Consider the following 21,459-nt stretch of genomic DNA (forward strand, 5'->3'; position numbering starts at 1 on the left):
CACACACACACTCTTGTATTTGTTACCTTCTTGAGACCTCCGAAAAATGCCTACCTCTTAAGGACCACCCTTTCTAGATATATAAAGATTTGTATTTACAACATTAATAATATATACATCCATCCATCCATTTTCTACTGCTTATTCCCTTTGGCTGGAGCCTATCTCAGCTACAATCGGGCGGAAGGCGGGGTACACCCTGGACAAGTCGCCACCTCATCGCAGGGCCAACACAGATAGACAGACAACATTCACACTCACATCCACACACTAGGGCCAATTTAGTGTTGCCAATCAACTTATCCCCAGGTGCATGTCTTTGGAGGTGGGAGGAAGCCGGAGTACCCAGAGGGAACCCACGCAGTCACGGGGAGGACATGCAAACTCCACACAGAAGGATCCCGAGCCCGGGATTGAACCCAAGACTACTCAGGACCTTCGTATTGTGAGGCAGATGCACTAACCCCTCTGCCACCGTGAAGCCCATAATATATACATACTATGCAAATATAAAAAAGCTTGTCGTGAAAAATGAGTTGGAATTTCTCAAGAAAAAGGTCACAATTTCACAAGAAAAACTTGGCAGTATTATAATAAAAGTCGGAATTTTACTCAACGCAAGTAAAAATTTTACAAGCAAAACTGAACATCTGTGCAATATTATGATACGAGTTGGAATTTTACTCAATAACAGTCAAAATTTTACAAGAAAAGCTTAACATTTTGACAATTTTATGAAAAGAGTGGTCATTTTACTCGACAAAAGTCACAATTTTATAAGAAAACTTAAAAGTTTTGGCGATATTATAATAATATTCTGAATTTTACTTGGCAAAATTATGACAAAAGTCATAATTTTACTCAAAAAATTTCACTATTTTACAAGAAGAACAAAAAATTGGCAATATTGGGATAAAAATCTGAATTTTATATGACAAATGTCATCATTTTGCATTAAAAAGTAATAATTTACATAAAAAAGTAATAAATTTACGAGAAAATATTGCAACTACAGAAAGAATATGAGAAATTGTTCCCGATTTTATAAGAAAAAAAGTTGACACATTGTGAGAAAAAGACTATTTTAGACTCTTTTTTTTTGGTTGTAATTGGTTTTTAATCTTCATTATTCACTTCAAGTTATTACAGTTTGTCTCTATATACATATTTATTTTATTTTTTAATAAATTGTGACCAAAGGGGGCGCATTTCAATTCCTTACACACACTTGTTATTACATATGTTGGCCAGAGGGGGGAACCATTTTTGAAGTGGAATTCTTTCCCATTCTTGCTTGATGTACAGCTTAAGTTGTTCAACAGTCCGGGGTCTCCGTTGTGGTATTTTAGGCTTCATATTGCGCCACCCATTTTCAATGGGAGACAGGTCTGGACTACAGGCAGGCCAGTCTAGTACCCGCACTCTTTTACTATGAAGCCACGCTGTTGTAACACGTGGCTTGGCATTGTCTTGGTAAAATAAGCAGGGGCGTCCATAATAACATTGCTTTGTTTTTATTTACGATTTACACAACGTGCCAACTTCACCGGTTTTGGAGTTTTTACATTCATCTAAGGAGAACAACAACAAAACTAACAAGGGTCATGTCCGGGGAAGACCGGTCATGACAACACTGTTAGTAATACAATACAATTCTGGCGATTAAGCTTACAGTTTTGTACTGTAAAATCTACTGACTTTTTTTTCCAGTGTAGGTCGCTGTGTGCGTGTGTGAGTATGGTAGACATACGTGGTTTCCTGGTGGTCACAGTGAAGCGTGGCGATGGCGGTCCTGTGCCTGCACTGTTATATGCCATAACTGCAACATGGTATCGAGTGCTAGGACGAAGTCCAGACACCCTGGCTGTTGTCTCGAGTCCCGCTGTCCGCACTCGGTCCGCCGCCGCCTCCCGTTCATGCTGGCGCCAGTATCGGATCTAAAGGAATGCCAAATGGACACACAATAAGTCTACAAAAAAATCCACAACATCCATCTTTACTCATCTTCAAAAACAACTATGTTTTGACGCTAATTGTCTGCTGTTTGAAATTTTTCAAGTTTTTCCATTACCTCGTATCCTCTAATGATGCCGTTGGTGTTGGGCTGCAGGACCGGCTCCCATGACACCTGGATATCGAAAGCTGTCAATGCCGTGACGTTGATACTCAAAGGGCCAACTGTTGGTTCTGTTCAAAGAGAAATAAGTACATTTTATATTCAAAGAACTTAAGAGAGTACATGAAAACACTAAAGGGGGCTCACTTTCCAATGTGTAATCATTGCATCTGTCCCTCCTGTGGTTTTTAGCACATAATGGCGTAACTTCACCCATATATTACACGTGTATTAGCATTGTATGTTGTCAACTATCCATCCATCCATCCATCCATCCATCCATTTTCTACCGCTTGTCCCGTTCGGGGTCGCTGGAGACTATCTTAGCTGCATTTGGGCGGAAGGCGGGGTACACTCTGGACAAGTCGCCACCTCATCGGAGGGCCAACACAGATAGACAGACAACATTCACACTCACATTCACACACTAGTGCCAATTTAGTGTTGCCAATCAACCTATCCCCAGGTGCGTAATGACAGCAATTTGAGTAGCTAACGTTGTCTATTACTGAGTGTATATTCTATCAAAACAACAACAAAACTGCAAATTGTTAGAAGGTTCCCTAGGACTGCTTTTGTGTAGGTGCATGTGCTCCCTGCATGTACGTGTAAACAAGACAGCACTGAGTAGCCCCCAAACTAATTCATCAGGCCAACAAGCAATTTTTATTCAATGTACTATAATTACACTGCAAAAAGTCAGTGTTCAAAAACAATAAAAAAAATAATAAAAAAATGAGGGGTATTTTATTTGAATTAAGCAAAATTATCTGCCAATAGAACAAGAACATTTGGCTTGTCAAGACTTTCCAAAACAAGTAAAATTAGCTAACCTCAATGAACCCAAAAATACCTTAAAATAAGTATATTCTCACTAATAACAAGTGCACTTTTATTGGTAGAAAAAAAAGAGACCTTTTTGCACAATATGTTGAAAAATATTCTTAAATCAAGTAAATGCTAGTGCAATTATCTTGACATAATGATATGCGCTCGGCATTACATTTCTTAAAACCAGCAAACTTATACTAAAAACTAATTTATTGTTCTTAATGGAAAGGCAACAAGGTAACCGCTTGTTACTCTTGTGGTCTCCTAGCCGCTCAGGCAAATCATATGGTCTAAGAATGCATTTTTCCATCGATAACATGACATCATCGCGCCACGTGCGTGCTCTTTCAGTAAATTAGTGGGCATATATACAGCCCGGCCCCCGGTCAAATTTTTTTTAATTGTAATTTTGAAGAATTTATCTGAATGTGCATGAACTATTTCTGTTCAAAATTGTTTGAAATGTCACATGTTAAATGTTTTTTTTTTCATGCTTGAAATAAATTATTACTTTAAAAAAGTAGTTTTATACTTGTGAGTGTTGATGACACAGCTTTGCAACAGTTTATATTCTAGTTTCAAGCATGTTTTTGTCACACCGTGAAGGAAGTCTTGTCTTGGTTTTTTCTGTCTTGTGATTTACATGTTTTATTTTGAAAAGCAACTCCTCTTGTTTCAGATCACGGGTCCTTCCTCTTGTGTCACCAGTCTGACGTCATTCCTGACCCTTGATTGTTTCCACCTGTTTCCCATTACCCTCATGTTCTTTATAAGCCCAAGCCTCCCCTTGTTCTGTGCCAGATTGTCTCGAGCTTTCGTGCCTGTCTTGCGTTCCATGTCCCTGTTCATGTCCATGCCTTGCCTTGTCTCATGTCTACGTCCTTGCTCCCAGAATATCCCACGCTGTAATTTTGAATTGACTTTTTTTCCTCCCTCAGAGCGACTTTTGTTATCCTACCTTTTTCTACCGCAGTGGTGAGTTATTTTTTTTCCTTAAAGATTTTTTCCTCAAAGTTTGTTGAGTGGTTTTTTGTTTACATTGATTAGAGTAGTTAAGTTTTATAGTCTTTATTTTCTTCCTCCTGTTTGGAGCGTTTTTTGTTAAAGTTTTTGATAACAGATACGGTGCTATTTATATCGTCCTTATTTTTGTATTCCTCCTTTTTTTTGGAGTGATTTTCGGTTTTTCCCTTTTGGAACATTTTGTCGATAGTATTTTTGTCTTTCATAGTAATTGAATTTACTCGGCTCTGGAGGCTTAAAGAGTATTTCAAAATAAAAGCTTTATTTGGAATCACCTCTCTGCATCTGAGTCCCTTCCTCCGTCCAAGCCTGACATTACAATCTGGCTAGTATGGACTCAGCAGAGAAAGGACATTTTTCCGCCGCCATACAGGATCAGGAAACACGCCTCTCACGCCAAGAGGGTTTCCAGACGGCTATGGCCGAGCATATGGCCCGACTAACCACCCAGCTGCAGGAGATGGCCATGCGGATTCCGCAATCCGCCGCATCGGCACCCGTACCTGTCCAACCACCGCCTACGTCATTCGCCGGAGCCGGAAGTAAATTGGCACCTCCAGCATCATATTCAGGTGAAACAGGACAAAGCAAATCATTTATGATAAACTGTTCAATTCATTTCGAATTTAATCCTCACGCCTTCCCCACTGAGAGAGCGAAGATTGCTTTTATGATGTCTCACTTGACGGGTAGAGCCAAGGCCTGGGCTTCCACCGAATGGGGCCGAGGTTCAGCGGTATGCAACTCACTCACGGATTTCCAGACTGCACTACGAATGACATTTGATCATGTCACCAACAACCGAGAGAAGGCACAGGAGCTGAGCAGACTGAGGCAAGGTCGAGACTCTGTTTGTGATTATGCCATCCGATTCCGCACGCTATCGGCAGAGAGCGGGTGGAACTCCGCTGCTCTTTATGACACTTTTTTGAAAGGACTGGCCATCCCTATTCAAGATCTACTTGTCCCACTAGACTTACCTGCTGGGTTGGACGAGCTTATTGCGCTCGCCGTCCGTACCGACAACAGACTCACGCAGCTCAGACGACATCGGAGCGCACGAACCTCCACCACGGGAGGAGCGGCACATTACCAGACGCAACACGGACCGGATTTCTACACCACTCCACCTGGGTCGAGTCGTTCCAGCCCCCTGATGGAAGGTGAGGATCCCATGCAGCTGGGGAGAGCGCGGCTGACACAGGAGGAACGCCAAAGACGACAGCTAGAAGGAAGGTGTTTCTACTGCGGGGAACCGGGTCACCTCGTCGCCACCTGTCCAATTAAATGACCCATAGGAGTGAGTCTACCAACTACTTCTACTCCTAATAAGCGTACCCTCACCAGGATTCAGGTAAAACATCACACAGTCACAAACATTGGGGCGCTCATTGACTCAGGGGCAGACGAGAGTTTGATGGACTGGTCTTTGGCTGCAAAATTAGGGATCAAAGCTGAACCATTAGCTCGACCAATTAGAGCTAAAGCTCTTGATGGGAAGGAACTGTTTGTAATTACTCATGCCACAGAACTCATCCGCATAAATATTAAAGACCATGAAGAAAAGATTCGCTTATCTATTCAAAGCCGCCTCACACACTTTGATTTTGGGACTACCTTGGCTTTTTCAACACAACCCCCAGATAGACTGGAGGACAGGTGAAATTAAAGCATGGGGAAAGGACTGTATTAATGACTGTTTTTTAGGCGCTACACACAAAAAAACCTGTTCTCTGCAAACCCCACCACAGAATCGGAGTACCCGGACTTGAAATCCGTACCCCCATGCTACCACCAGCTACAAGAAGTCTTCAGCAAAACCAAAGCCATGTCTCTTCCTCCACACCGTCCATACGACTGCGCCATTGACTTGATCTCAGGATCCAACATACCCAAAGGTCGTCTGTATTCTGTTTCCGGTCCAGAGAGGACGGCCATGAAGGAATACCTCACAGCCTCATTAAAAGCGGGGCTGATCCGTCCTTCCTCATCACCAGCGGGTGCCGGTTTCTTCTTTGTGGGCAAAAAGGATGGATCCTTGAGACCGTGCATCGATTACAGTCCACTCAACGACATCACCATAAAAAACCGGTACCCTCTTCCTCTCATGACATTAGTATTTGACCAAATCCAACAAGCTAAGGTATTTACCAAACTTGATCTACGTAATGCCTATCACCTGATTCGTATAAGGGAGGGGGATCAGTGGAAAACTGGATTTAATACTCCCAGTGGACATTATGAATATCTGGTCATGCCATTTGGACTCACCAATGCACCCGCTGTTTTTCAAACTATGATAAATGATGTACTCAGAGACTTCCTTGATCAATTTGTGTATGTATACCTAGATGACATTTTAATTTATTCACCAGACATTGATACCCACCAAGTGCACGTGACTAGGGTCCTTAAAAGACTACTAGAAAATCAACTATATGTCAAAGCTGAAAAGAGTGAATTTCATGTTAATACTATCTCCTTCTTGGGTTTTATAGTAGCTCCGGGAAAGGTCCAGATGGATCCGGCTAAGATTAGCGCAGTTACCGACTGGCCCACTCCTGATAGCCGCAAAAGGGTTCAGCAGTTCCTAGGATTTGCTAATTTCTACAGGAGGTTTATTAGAGGTTTTAGCACTATAACGGCCCCTCTCCATGCCCTCACTTCCACTCAGGTACAATTCCAATGGACTCCAGAAGCTGAAAAGGCATTCCAGAACCTAAAACAGCGTTTCACTTCGGCTCCTATTCTCACCATGCCAGACCCGCAACGCCAAATTGTGGTGGAGGTGGACGCCTCCAACGAAGGAGTCGGAGCCGTCTTATCACAACGATCTGAGAAGGATGGCAAGATGCATCCCTGTGCCTTCCTATCTAAACGTCTGTCCAAGGCAGAGAAGAACTATGATGTCGGCAACCATGAGTTGTTGGCGGTCAAACTCGCCCTTGAAGAATGGAGACACTGGCTTGAGGGGGCCGATCTTCCGTTCATTGTCTGGACAGACCATAAAAATCTAGAATACATAAAGAAGGCTAAAAGACTCAACTCTCGCCAGGCCAGGTGGGCACTTTTTTTAAACCGTTTTTCTCTCTCTCTTACAGGCCGGGGTCTCAAAACGTCAAGCCAGACATCCTGTCTCGACGCTTCGACCCCGAGCTTGTTGCCAAGGAACCAGAAACTATCCTTCCACTGTCCCGTGTGGTTGGAGTGGTTACCTGGCAAATAGAAGATGAGGTGAAGCAGGCAAATGGTGGAACCCCGCCACCTAGTGGGTGCCCAGGTAATCGCTTGTTTGTTCCGACTGGGTTGCGCTCACAGGTGATCCATTGGGCTCACACCTCCCCGCTTTCATGCCACCCGGGAGTGCGGAGAACGATGTTCGCCATCTCTCGGCGATTTTGGTGGCCATCCATGGAACCGGAGGTTCGGGAGTATGTGGAGACATGTTCGGTCCGCGCTCGGAACAAGACATCATCCGGGTCCCGTATGGGTTTGTTGCAGCCCCTACCTATTCCCTCCAGACCGTGGTCCGACATCTCCATGGACTTCGTCACGGGGCTCCCGGTCTCTCAAGGTAACACCACTATCCTAACTGTGGTGGACCGTTTCACCAAAATGGTGAGATTCATTGCTTTGCCTAAGTTGCCCTCCGCCAAGGAGACGGCAGAAATCATGATGGACAATGTTTTCAAGATTCACGGCTTCCCGAAAGACATTGTCTCTGACCGGGGCCCCCAGTTTGTATCACGGTTTTGGAGGGATTTCTGCAGACTCATCGGAGCTAAGGCCAGCCTGACCTCAGGCTATCACCCGGAGGCCAACGGCCAGACCGAACGCCTCAACCAGATACTGGAAACCAACCTCCGGTGCCTGGTGTCCCAGAATCCCTCTACATGGAGTAAACACCTGGTCTGGGTTGAGTATGCTCACAATGCACTACCTACATTTGCCACAGGGTTTTCTCCGTTTAAAACTGCTTATGGTTTCCAACCTCCAGTCTTTCCAGACAATGAGCCGGAAGTATCGGTCCCCTCGGCACATGCCCTGGTCCGACGCTGCCGACGCATCTGGGCAGCAGCTCGTCAGGTGCTGATCCGACAAAGAGACCGGATGAAGAAGACAGCGGATCGTAAAAGGAAACCCGCTCCTGCATATCAGCCAGGGCATAGAGTATGGCTCTCGACCAAAGACATGCGACTCAAAGTACCATCCAAGAAACTTGCACCACGATTCATAGGTCCATACTCTATCACCAAAGTCATCGGACCCTCTGCTGTACGACTCCGTCTGCCCCGATCCCTGCGTGTATACCCAACCTTCCACGTCAGCCGAGTGAAACCCGTCAAAGTAAGCCCGCTGGTTCCAGCCACCACATCCCCTCCACCACCCGAGATGATTGAGGGCGGTCCTGTTTACAAAGTAAAGAAGTTGTTAGCAGTTCGCAGCAGGGGCCGGGGCAGACAGTACCTGGTGGACTGGGAAAGGTACGGACCAGAGGAGAGACAGTGGGTGCCTTCTCGGCATATCGTGGACTCCACCCTCATTGAGGATTTCAATAGAAACCATCCCGGACAATCTGGGCCGTCAGGTGTCGGCCCTAAAGGGAGGGGTACTGTCACACCGCGGTGAGGGAAGTCTTGTCTTGGTTTTTTCTGTCTTGTGATTTACATGTTTTATTTTGAAAAGCAACTCCTCTTGTTTCAGATCACGGGTCCTTCCTCTTGTGTCACCAGTCTGACGTCGTTCCTGACCCTTGATTGTTTCCACCTGTTTCCCATTACCCTCATGTTCTTTATAAGCTCAAGCCTCCCCTTGTTCTGTGCCAGATTGTCTCGAGCTTTCGTGCCTGTCTTGCGTTCCATGTCCCTGTTCATGTCCATGCCTTGCCTTGTCTCACGTCTACGTCCTTGCTCCCAGAATATCCCACGCTGTAATTTTGAATTGACTTTTTTTCCTCCCTCAGAGCGACTTTTGTTACCCTACCTTTTTCTACCGCAGTGGTGAGTTATTATTTTTCCTTAAAGATTTTTTCCTCAAAGTTTGTTGAGTGATTTTTTGTTTACATTGATTAGAGTAGTTAAGTTTTATAGTCTTTATTTTCTTCCTCCTGTTTGGAGCGTTTTTTGTTAAAGTTTTTGATAACAGATACGGTGCTAATTATATCGTCCTTATTTTTGTATTCCTCCTTTTTTTTGGAGTGATTTTCGGTTTTTCCCTTTTGGAACATTTTGTCGATAGTATTTTTGTGTTTCATAGTAATTGAATTTACTCGGCTCTGGAGGCTTAAAGAGTATTTCAAAATAAAAGCTTTATTTGGAATCACCTCTCTGCATCTGAGTCCCTTCCTCCGTCCAAGCCTGACATTTTTACTCAATATAGCTCATCAAATCTCAGCAACAAGCTGTAATATCTTACTCAGATCATTTAGGACCAAAACCCTTAAAACAAGTAAAACACTCTAACATATAATCTGCTTAGTGAGAAGAATGATCTTATCAGACAGAAAATAAGCAAATATCACCCTTATTGTAAAAAAGAGACACTTTTAAACAGCAGTGGTGTGCCGTCAGGGCCAGCAAGACCTTCTCTGCTGGCCTAACAACCAGAAATCATGATCATAATTAAACATAAAGGTAATATTTTATTTACTTTCCCTAAATCTACCATTCATAAGTAAAATAATTGAGAAAGTTGTCCTCCAACAACTAAGTCACTTCTTGGCTTCTACTGGCTGCCACAACAACTTCCAGTCAGGATTTTGACCTCTTCATAGCACAGAGACGGCCCTTCTTAAAGTTATAAATGACATCCGTCTAAACACAGACTCTGGCAAAACTTCAGTATTAATGCTATTAGACCTCAGTGCTGCATTTGACACTGTCGACCACTCAATACTTTTGGACAGGTTGGAAAACTGGGTGGGGATCTCAGGCACAGTTTTAAGCTGGTTCAAGTCATATCTACAAGATAGGAACTATTTTGTTTCCATTGGTGACTTTGTATCAGAACCGTGTGGAGTCCCCCAAAGTTCAATCTTAGGGCCGACTTTATTTAACATCTATATGCTCCCACTAGGACAAATCATGCAAAATAATAACATTGACCATCATTGCTATGCCGATGACACCCAAATCTATGTAGCACTATCACCAAATGACTATCGCCCCATAGATCTTCTGTGAGTCAAACACTGGATGTGCCAAAATTTCCTACAACTAAATGAAGATAAAACTGAGATAATTGTTTTTGGTGCTAAAAAAGAAAGGTTTAAAGTCATCCAACACCTTCAATCAGTGTCCCTGAAAACCTCAAATAAAGCCAGAAATCTTGGGGTTATTTTAGATTCTGATTTACATTTCGACAGTCACATCAAATCAGTAACAAAATCAGCCTACTATCACCTCAAAAATGTAACAAGACTTAGAGGGCTCATGTCAGCTCAAGACTTAGAAAAACTTGTACATGCCTTTATTACCAGTAGGCTAGACTATTGTAATGGTCTCCTTGCAGGTCTTCCCAAAAAAACTGTCAGGCAGCTACAGCTTGTTCAGAACGCTGCTGCTAGATTTCTAACAAAGACCAAAAAATGTGAGCACATTACACCAATTCGTAAATCCTTACATTGACTCCCTGTACATCAGAGAATTGATTTCAAAATCCTCCTGCTCACATATAAATCACTACATGGTCTAGGGCCGAAGTATATCACCGATATGCTCCCACTATATAAGCCCTCTAGATCACTAAGATCTTCTGAGACCAATCTGTTAGCGGTTCCCAGAGTAAATTCAAATCAAGGGAGAGCATCATTCAGTCACTATGCAACAAATAGCTGGAATAAACTTCCTGAAGATGTCAGACTTTCCCCAACTCTGACTACTTTTAAAACTAGACTGAAAACTTTTATGTTCACCTTAGCTTTCAGCTAAATCTTTTAATCTTTTAACGTCCGCACTACTTTTATTTTTATTGTCTGCATTTTAATTTTGCTTTTATTTTCTTTCATTTCACTTTGTTGTCTTTGAAGCACTTTGAGTCTGCCTTGTGTATGAAAAGTGCTATACAAATAAAGTTGCCTTGCCTTGCCTAAATATCTAAAAGTATTCATATTCTCTTCATGTCATATTATGCTCATTCCAATGCTGTTGTTTTCAGGTTAGAGTTTCTGCTTGATTGATGTGGGATTTAGTTGGTTCTTTTCAATGTATGAAGAGTGTAGTTGTAGACCTGCACCATGTGACCCTTTTGTTGAAAAGATCCAGGTATGTTAAACAGTTTTACTGTATTTACACTTCTGGCATTCAATTGACTCCTATTTTTTTATGATCTGCTCTCAGCTTTATGTTGGCTGTTTAGGTAAAAATTGTTGACATCATATTCAGTGTTCTGGTCTGTTGGTGCAGTCAGCTTTCACACTACAGCAAACAGAGCAGTTTGTTTTGACTGGACCAACAAATAATGGGTGTGAATGCACATCGTGAAATATTTGAGATATACTGACCTTCCTCAGCTGAGTGGACAACAGCGATCTGGCTGAATGGACCTTGTCCCCTGCGGTTAAAAGCTTTGATCTTCACCTCAAAGGGCGTGTATGGCGTCAGGGTGACGTTGGAGTACACGTAGCGGGATGACTCCACCAAAGGAATGCGCACCTCAGTCCACGATGTCGTTTCTTCCTTCCTGAATTTCAGGATGTAACCAAAATCATCACCATTTTGGTATTCTCTGGCCATGGGCTGAAAGGTTGAGCAGAAGATGATGAATACATTAATAAAGGTTTTCATGTCACTTATCAATAAACTTTCAGGAATACATGTCAAATTGTGCAGAGTAATTAGAGTAGATTTTCCTGAGCCTTTGAGTAGAGAGCGAGGAAGCAGAGTAAATAACATTTCACATTTCATTGTCATGGACAAAAAAGATACAAAACCCAAAACCAGTGAAGTTGGCACGTTGTGTAAATCGTAAATAAAAACAGAATAAAATGATTTGGAAATATTTTTCAAGCTATATTCAATTGAATAGACCGCGAAGGTGCCGACCGAGATACTGGTGCAGTTCTACTCAGTCTTCATCGAGTCCATCCTCATCTCCTCTATCACCGTGTGGTTTCACGGCGCCACAGTACGGGACAAGCATCAACAGCAGCGCATCGTACGTGGTGCTGAGAAGTTTATTGGCTGCAAACTCCCATCCGTCCAGGACCTCTTCTCCTCCAGGACCAGGAGGCGTGTGGGTCTGATCACAGCTGACTCTTCTCACCCTTTACACAAACTATTCTCCCCTATCCCCTCAGGCAGGAGACTACGGTCCATCCGATCATACTTGCCAACCTTGAGACCTCCGATTTCGGGAGGTGGGGGGTGGGGTGGGGTGGCGTGGTCGGGGGGGGGCGTGGCTGGGGGCGGGGTCAAGAGAGGAGGAGTATATTTACAGCTAGAATTCACCAAGTCAAGTATTTCATATATATATATAAGAAATACTTGACTTTCAGTGAATTCTAGCTATATATATATATATATATATTTTATTATTTATATATATATATATATATATATATATATATATATATATATATATATATATATATATAAATAAAATAAATACTTGAATTTCAGTGTTCATTTATTTACACATATACACACACATAACACTCATCTACTCATTGTTGAGTTAAGGGTTGAATTGTCCATCCTTGTTCTATTCTCTGTCACTATTTTTCTAACCATGCTGAACACCCTTTCGCAGGTACCCAGAAAGGTTTCGAGTACCACCAAAAAAACTGAATCTCTGAAGACGGTATAAAAATCTGTTAAAGGTGTACAAATACTGTTTGTATAATAAGCATGTTATTTTTTTACAAATGAGGGTTAAGAGTTCAGTACTCAAAAAAAAGAAAATAATGTGGCTTAAGTACAGTTTTTTAATCGAGCTGCTGCATTTTTTGGTTGGGTTGTTTATTTATTTTGAGTAACTTCTATACATTTCTAAAAGGGGAGGAATGTAATAGTGATCTATGTTTGTCTGTTGCCATCTCCTGGTGAATGTTGGCTATAGCATACTGGGGTTACTTTTTGGTTGGCCAACGATTTACGTGGTGTTGCGCACCTGACGTCACTCAGGTCCGCATGGAGCTGGAGGGGGCGTGGCTTCCAGCTCCGCCTGAATTTCGGGAGATTTTCGGGAGAAAATTTGTCCCAGGAGGTTTTCGGGAGAGGCGCTGAATTTCGGGAGTCTCCCGGAAAATCCGGGAGGGTTGGCAAGTATGGTCCATCCAGACCCACACCTCACGCCACCTGAACAGTTTTTTCCCCTCGGCCATCAGACACATGAACAATAACAAGATCTGATAGCTCAGTTATAGCTCATGTTATTCTATTCTGTGTTATATGTGTTTTATGTTGCACGACCGTACCAAGTAAAACTCCTAGTTTGTGAACCCGTTCTCAAACAATGGCAATAAAAACTATTCTGATTCTGACAAGATATTTAACGTTCGAACTGGAAAACTTTGTTATTTTTTGCAAATATTAGCTCATTTGGAATTTGATGCCTGCAACATGTTTCAAAAAAGCTGGCACAAGTGGCAAAAAAGACTGAGAACGTTGAGGAATGCTCATCAAACACTTATTTGGAACATCCCACAGGTGAACAGGCTAATTGGGAACAGGTGGGTGCCATGATTGGGTATAAAATCAGTTTCCACGAAATGCTCAGTCATTCACAAACAAGGATGGGGCGAGGGTCACCACTTTGTGAACAAATGCGTGAGCAAATTGTCCAACAGTTTAAAAACATTTCTCAACGAGCTATTGCAAGGAATTTAGGGATTTCACCATCTACGGTCCGTAATATCATCAAAAGGTTCAGAGAATCTGGAGAAATCACTGCACGTAAGCGATGATATTACGGACCTTCGATCCCTCAAGCGACATCAGTGTGTAAAGGATATCACCACATGGGCTCAGGAACACCTCAGAAAACTACAGTTTGTCGGTACATCTGTAAGTGCAAGTTAAAACTCTACTATGCAAAGCGAATGCCATTTATCAACAACACCCAGAAACGCCGCCGGCTTAGCTGGGCCCGAGCTCCTCTAAGATGGACTGATGCAAATTGGAAAAGTGTTCTGTGGTCCGACGAGTCCACATTTCAATTTGTTTTTGGAAACTGTGGACGTCGTGTCCTCCGGAACAAAGAGGAAAAGAACCATCCGGATTGTTATAGGCGCAAAGTTCAAAAGCCAGCATCTGTGATGGTATGGGGGTGTATTAGTGCCCAAGGCATGGGTAACCATTAATGCTGAAAGGTACATACAAGTTTTGGAGCAACATATGTTGCCATCCAAGCAAGGTTATCATGGACGCCCCTGCTTATTTCAGCAAGACAATAACTTAGCCATTAAATTCTAAGTTAATGATCATTTGCCAAAAATAAATTAAGTTTCTCAGTTCGAACATTAAATATCTTGTTTTTGCAGTCTATTCAATTGAATATAGGTTGAAAAGGATTTGCAAATCAATGTATTCTGTTTTTATTTACAAATTACACGTGCTAACTTCGCTCGTTTTGGGTTTTGTAAATTAATCATTAATCTTTGCGTATATTGCTCATGTTTTGATGTAATTTCAAAGTCAAAAATAAGAACCTCGATTTAGGTCTTGATCGTTCGAGTAACTTTAATCCTTTTAAATCCATGCTTAAATCTACTTGTACTTTCTTTCCGTGTTGATTTGTGTCCTTTTTTATGTTGTTTAAAGACGGGAAATAGTTTAGGGTGATATGAAGCTGCCAATAAAGTGCATACATCTTAAACAACTCAAAACATAAACACCTTAAAGCATTCAAACAAATAAAACAAAACAAACAACTCAACCAATATGAATAAGTAAACCAACTCAAACAACTAAAACAAAACACCATAAAAAAGCCCTCAAAGAATTCAAACAAAAAAAAATTCAAATAATTCAAACATAAAATAACAAAAAGAACAATAAAAAATACATCAAACAATTCAAACAAAAAAATTAATAATTCAAAGAATTCAAACTAAGACAAACGAAACATTTTTACAAAACAAACAACTCAAATAAGTTAAACAACTATAGAAAGACAACAAATAAAGAAACAAAAAAAAACCACAACTCAAACAATAGCAAAATAAAATCAAATAACTCAAACAGCTGAAACAAAACATCCATCCATCCATTTTCTACCGCTTATTCCCTTTGGGGTCGCGGGGGGCGCTGGAGCCTATCTCAGCTACAATCGGGCGGAAGGCGGGGTACACCCTGGACAAGTCGCCACCTCATCACAGGGCTGAAACAAAACAAAATAACTCAAAAGACAAACAACTCATAACTAAATTAAAAAAAAACAACTCAAATGATTTATACTATAAAAACAACGAATTTCAAAACAAACAATAACAAAAACAATAAAAATAACTCAAATAATTCAAACAAAAAACAAAATATTTCAAAGAATTGAAACAACTAAGACAAGCTCACAAAACAACTCAAAGAACTTAAACAAAAAAAATCAACAATTAAAAAACAAACTTGGACAATGACACAAAAATAACAATAAAAAAAAAAGAAGTAATATTTCAAACAAAAAATTAAAAGTCCCAAAAATAAAAAACAACAACAAACAAATCAAACTGTTCAAAAAACCCAGACAAAAAAAGCAACAACATTTTAAAAACAAACAACTCCAACACGGTGTCGCGTACAGGTGTACAGGTGCGCTACTTACTGTCCATGTAATGATAAGTTCATTTCCATATCCTCCTCCTCCTCCCAGTCCACTTGGAGCCACTGAGGGAGCTGAAGACCAAGTGCATGACACGATGATGTACAATATAGAGTAAAAACTGTCATATATCAGGCACTTTTAATGTCAGGATGACATTTCTGTTTGAATGTGGATTTCAGAATTACAGATGGTAGTCAAATATTACATTTCCAAGAACATGAACTATTGAGCTCTTACATAGCGAATATATCCTCAACCCAATACAGTAGCGAAGTGAATTAATTAACTCATATTATGTTCAACACTTGGTGAATTTTTATATTCAACATGGACAAAGCGAACCACCAGGTTTAAGTAAATAATGGTTGAGCCCATAATAAATTATGGAGCCTTAGTTTGACATTCGCATGTGGACTGGGTTAACTCTCTCACGAGAAGAGGCAATAAATTCAGACTTCGGAATGCAAAAGTGATAGCTCTATCCTGGAGGAGAGACTCCTTGTCTATCTTCACATCAACTTCTAAGTTACAACACACAGAGGTTGTTTTCCGGTCACTTAAATATGAATAACTCCTTACATGGTGAGGTTGTACTCTCCTGAATGAACACACACCCAGACAGAGAAAGAAGGAATATAAAACTGTGGTTTGGCTCCTCCAAGTTAGGAGTGCCTCATTTTCTTTGACTTGACCTCCTCCAGGTACTGCATGCCTGTATAATGACGCTCGCTTGTAATAAAGCAACTTTTTTTTCAGAACAGCGTCTCAGATGTCTCTTTTTTACCCAGCCGCATTGCCGTGTCACCCTTCTGTCTGGACGAGGATGACAAGACCTGAAATACACATCAGTAGAAACCCGCATTTTCACGAGTCAGCATTTGTGACTATGCAAATTTGAAGATTTTTGATAAGTTATTTTTATCTTAAGGAAAACCCACCCACTTTTCCTTTACTAAAACTAAAGCAGACCTTTTTAGTGAGCAGAAAACCCATTTCCATTACGGTTTCATCAGTTATGATTCATAAATGTGTGTTGAGAACGCATGTCAGCATAGTACATAGCTGTAGTATAACAACTTGCCGTCGCACAGGAAGGCAAACCTCAATTTACTTCAAGACAATATTTCATTTGCTAATAGTAGCTTACAAAGCACTGACCCAAACAGTAAGAAAAAAGAGAGGGTCGTCAACTCCACCCACTCATCTCAGTCACGGTACGATAAACGCAAACACAAGGCATGCTGGGAATCCCACGACAGGAAACTCCCTTTTACTTCAACATGCAGTTTTTAAACTTGTGTTATTTTCCCAGATCGTGGTGTTATCTCCGTTCTTGTTTTCACTTTCTTTATGTCTTTCATTTCCTGCCACCTTTCCTCGGGCCTGAGCGCTGCCTCTCTCACCTTATGGAAATCAGGAAACACCTGTTCCTGGTTACCAATCGGGTTGCTTCATATACCAGGCTTGTTTTCTGGACTGGGCTCTCATAGCTTTTCTCTTTTTAGTGTTTGTTTAATGGTTAGCTTTCTGTGCACTTCCTGGCTGCACTAGCTTTTCATCAAATATACGTTTTACCTGCATTCCGCCTGCCGTCTCTGCCTGTGTGTTTTTGTCTGATTATAATTGTAATCCAAAATATAATCATTCACTGATGTTGAATTTGAATAATCAGTATCAGCATTGGTATGACCAATACTGCCCCTGCAACTACTTGGTATCGGGTCCATACCCGAATTTGTAATAGCACCCAAAACGAATGTTACATTTCAACAGAAGTATAGATAGAAACATGTTTCAACAAAAAGTAATCAGATATTAACAGTACATGAGCAAGTAGTTTAATAATAATTTTGAGAAAGTGATACAATAGGAAATTATGTAATGTTACTGCATGTCAGCAGCTAAATTAGGAGCCTTTGATACCCATTTTGAAATGGTTTTATTATCATTCACATAAATCATATTTTGTGTATATACTGTATATATCGTTATCGCAGGAGTCTGCAATAGATATCGTGATGTAGATTTTAGGCCTTATTGCCCATCCCTACAACAACATACAACACACCACATGTGACAGACAAGGCAAAATCCCAAAACACACACGTGTATGGGTGTGTGTTTATGTGTGTGTGTGTTCTTGTATTTCTACCCTTCCTGAGACATCAACAAGGAAAAGTACCTTTCATATGAGGACCGGTGAACAAGTTAGGACATAAATCATGGTCCTAATACGGAAAACCATTGCATCTAATAGAGAATGTCTCATTTGCACCCCTGGTGGTGAAATATATCAAAATTAGGGTGGTCCCGAAAAGGAAGGATTTTCCAAATGGACTGTGTGTTGGTTTTAAAAGTGCTTCCCCTCTGGTCAACATATGTAATAACAAGTGTGTGTAAGATTCGAAGTGCTCCCCCTCTGGCCAACATATGTAATAACAAGTGTGTGTAAGAAATTGAAATGCGCCCCCTTTGGCCAAAATTTGTTAAAAATAAATAAATAAATAAATAAATATAGAGACATACTGTAATAACTTGAAGTAAATAATGAAGATTAAAAACCAATTACAAACAAAAAAATAAATAAATTAACTAAAAGCTGTCTTTTTCTCACAATGTGTCGACTTTTTTCTTATAAAATTGGGAACAATTTCTCATATTCTTTCTGTATCTGTAATATTGCAATATTTTCTCGTAAAATTATTACTTTTTTATGTAAAATACATTTTTAATGCAAAATGGTGACATTTGTCATATAAAATGCTGACTTTTATCCCAATATTGCCAATGTTTTGGTTGTTCTTGTAAATTAGGGAAATTTTTTGAGTAAAATTATGACTTTGGTCATCATTTTGCCGGGTAAAATTTCCGATTATTAGTATAATATTGCCGAAATTTTAAAGTTTTCTTATAAAATTGTGACTTTTGTCGAGTGAAATTACGACTCCTTTCATAAAATTGCCAACATTTTAAGTTTTTCTTGTAAAATTGCGACTGTTATTGAGTAAAATTCCAACTTTTATCATTATATTGCAAAAATTTTCAGTTTTTCTTCAAAAATCGTTGAGTAAAATTACAACTTTTATTATAATACTGCCAAAATTCTAAGTTTTTCTTGTGAAATTACAACGTATTTTTTACAACAAGCTTTTTTTTATATATTTGCATAGTATGTGTATATTATTAATGTTGTAAATACAAATCTCTATATATCTAGAAAGGGTGATCCTCCAGAGGTAGGCATTTTTCGGAGGTCTCAGGAAGGTAACAAATACAATAACGTTTGTGTGTGTGTAAATGGTAAATGGGTTATACTTGTAGAGCGCTTTTCTACCTTCAAGGTAACCAAAGCACTTTTACACTATTTCCACATTCACACACATATTCACACACTGATGGCGGGAGCTGCCATGCAAGGCCCTAACCTCGACCCATTAGGAGCAAGGATGAAGTGTCTTGCTCAAGGACACAACGGACGTGACAAGGTTGGTAGAAGGTGGGGATTGAACCACCTGTGTGTGTGTGTGTGTGTGTGTGTGTGTGTGTGTGTGTGTGTGTGTGTGTGTGTGTGTGTGTGTGTGTGTGTGTGTGTGTGTGTGTGTGTGTGTGTGTGTGTGAGTGTGTGTGTGTGCATGTGTGTGCATGTGTCCGCATGTCTTTACCTGACTGCTGTGTGCGAATGGTTTGTGAGGGCACGCTTGGCTCTCCACTGCCCAGGATGTTGCTGGCGATGACCTGGAATTCATAATCCATCCAAGGTAACAACCCGACCACACTAGCAGACTCTGCATTTCCTTCTATATTCACTGGATCTGAATTCAAACGATAATAATCATAATAAATAAAATACAAGTGTTTATGTATCATTTAACAAATCCCTAAAGTCATTGGCATCAAACAAATCCAGCATGAGGGTTGTTGATTTTTGAGATGTATGTTAAAATGTATTGGTCCTCACAGAAACATTTTTACAACAACAGATTGACAGCGGATTTCACACACCCGTTCTCATCTGCTTCCACTGTGGTGAGAGAGAAGATCGTCCTAAGATCACATAGTTGCCGATAGGACTGTGGTTGTCATAACCACGACTCCACTTCAGTTCCACTGATGTCTCTGCAACATTCCTTACCAGTAAACCTCCAGGAGGTCCTGGGGGGCCTGAACACAACAAGAAACTTAATTACTGTCCACAAAGTAACTTTTCTAATAAAGTCTACACATCTCTAACCTTATATACAGTCGTGGTCAAAAGTCTATATACACTTGTAAAGAACATAATGTCATGGCTGTCTTGAGTTTCCAATAATTTCTACAACTCTTATTTTTTTGTGATAGAGTGATTGGAGCACATACTTGTTGGTCACAAAAAACATTCATGAAATGTGGTTCTTTTATGAATTTATTATGGGTCTACTGAAAATGTGAGCAAATCTGCTGGGTCAAAAGTATACATACAGCAATGTTAATATTTGGTTACATGTCCCTTGGCAAGTTTCACTGCAACAAGGCGCTTTCGGTAGCCATCCACAAGCTTCTGGCACATTTGAAAGTCAAAAAGACGACAACTGGCCAAGTTATACAAGTTGTGAGGTGGCAATTAAATTGTCTGGTTAAATTGACTTGAATTGGTGTATCTGGACAATGGCATACATATGGGCGTGTGTGGAAAAAATCAAAATCACGATGAATTCTTCTACCTCAATTTCGGTTAATGCACGATTATTCTAATCCCAACTATTGCTCTACTTATTGGTCTACGACATACTTATTGCACCACTGTGTGTCTACACAACTAAGGCAGAATTCCCTGTGGGTACAAACAGCTCACATTGACTGTTGGCTTGGTGTTTCAGTTTTCTTTCATGTTTCTGTGGTTTTTCTTTTGCTCTGGCTCCTGACGAAGGCGGTCGCACTCCCTCCCTCTCTGTATCTCCCCTGCCTGCTTCTTTGTCGTGTCTTAACTTTAAGAGCCTTTCTTTCAGCACTGTTCTCTGAAATATACGTAAACATGGATATGAGAAACTGGACCCTCAACTCAATTGACAAGATTTTCTCAAAAAGAAGCAAAGGTTCAGAGGAACCTCCCTTTCCTTCCAGTAAATTTTCTGCCGGATACATAAAGGGACTCTTGGGAGAAATGGCGAGTAATGTGCCTGTCAGTTCTTTCCGTTGAGGACGTGGGAGATATCTATCTATTTGGAACTGTGATATGTGCATTGCTTTTGTGTATCGACTAATTCAAAAGATGATGGCAGCCGTTCCAGGAGCCAATGACCGTCCACAGATCTACCCTTTCCGTCCATCACGACGGGCAAACAGACTGCAGCGATCTCAATCTAATCACAACTGGATTAACTGGATCTTGCAGAGGCTTTCTGAAATACAAAGATTGATCAACTTGAGGAACAGAATTGACAATTAAGATCAGACAAACCATTGGAATGTGTCCAATTCGACTCCCTCTGCAAATGGCCTTGGCCAGGCCGTGCGTAAACATCCCAGTGAGTCTAGCACAGGGATAGTCTGCACCATCCTCTCCTCTTCAAGAACAGCTGGGACTGACTCCAGGTTTATAGACATAACACACTAATGGACTGCTATACAACCTTGCAGTGTAAAGATTGACTTCAAACTGGAAACGACCACCCCCGTTGCAAGTCTTGTATTTTCTGTGTGTCGAAACATGTGTTTATATGTGCTAATGTGGCTAGAGGTTTTTTCTGGCCCCA

At 40.8% G+C, this 21,459-nt stretch overlaps 1 protein-coding gene across 2 annotated transcripts in view; it reads right to left on the bottom strand.

Annotated features, from left to right (window-relative positions):
• The window catches only part of cntn2 (contactin 2), a 78,327-nt gene that overhangs the window by 18,863 nt on the left and 38,005 nt on the right, over positions 1-21,459 (bottom strand). For both annotated transcript variants that reach the window (XM_061938257.2, XM_061938266.2), the window contains exons 15-20: positions 19,730-19,888; positions 19,390-19,539; positions 15,728-15,798; positions 11,472-11,706; positions 2,072-2,187; positions 1,751-1,937 (exon numbers count right to left, since the gene is read on the bottom strand). In XM_061938257.2, the coding sequence (XP_061794241.1) occupies positions 1,751-1,937; positions 2,072-2,187; positions 11,472-11,706; positions 15,728-15,798; positions 19,390-19,539; positions 19,730-19,888 (918 nt within the window). The remainder of the gene's footprint in view (positions 1-1,750; positions 1,938-2,071; positions 2,188-11,471; positions 11,707-15,727; positions 15,799-19,389; positions 19,540-19,729; positions 19,889-21,459) is intronic.

This window comes from Nerophis lumbriciformis, linkage group LG03 (assembly GCF_033978685.3).
Source record: "Nerophis lumbriciformis linkage group LG03, RoL_Nlum_v2.1, whole genome shotgun sequence".
In the NCBI taxonomy this organism is placed as follows: Eukaryota; Metazoa; Chordata; class Actinopteri; order Syngnathiformes; family Syngnathidae; genus Nerophis; species Nerophis lumbriciformis.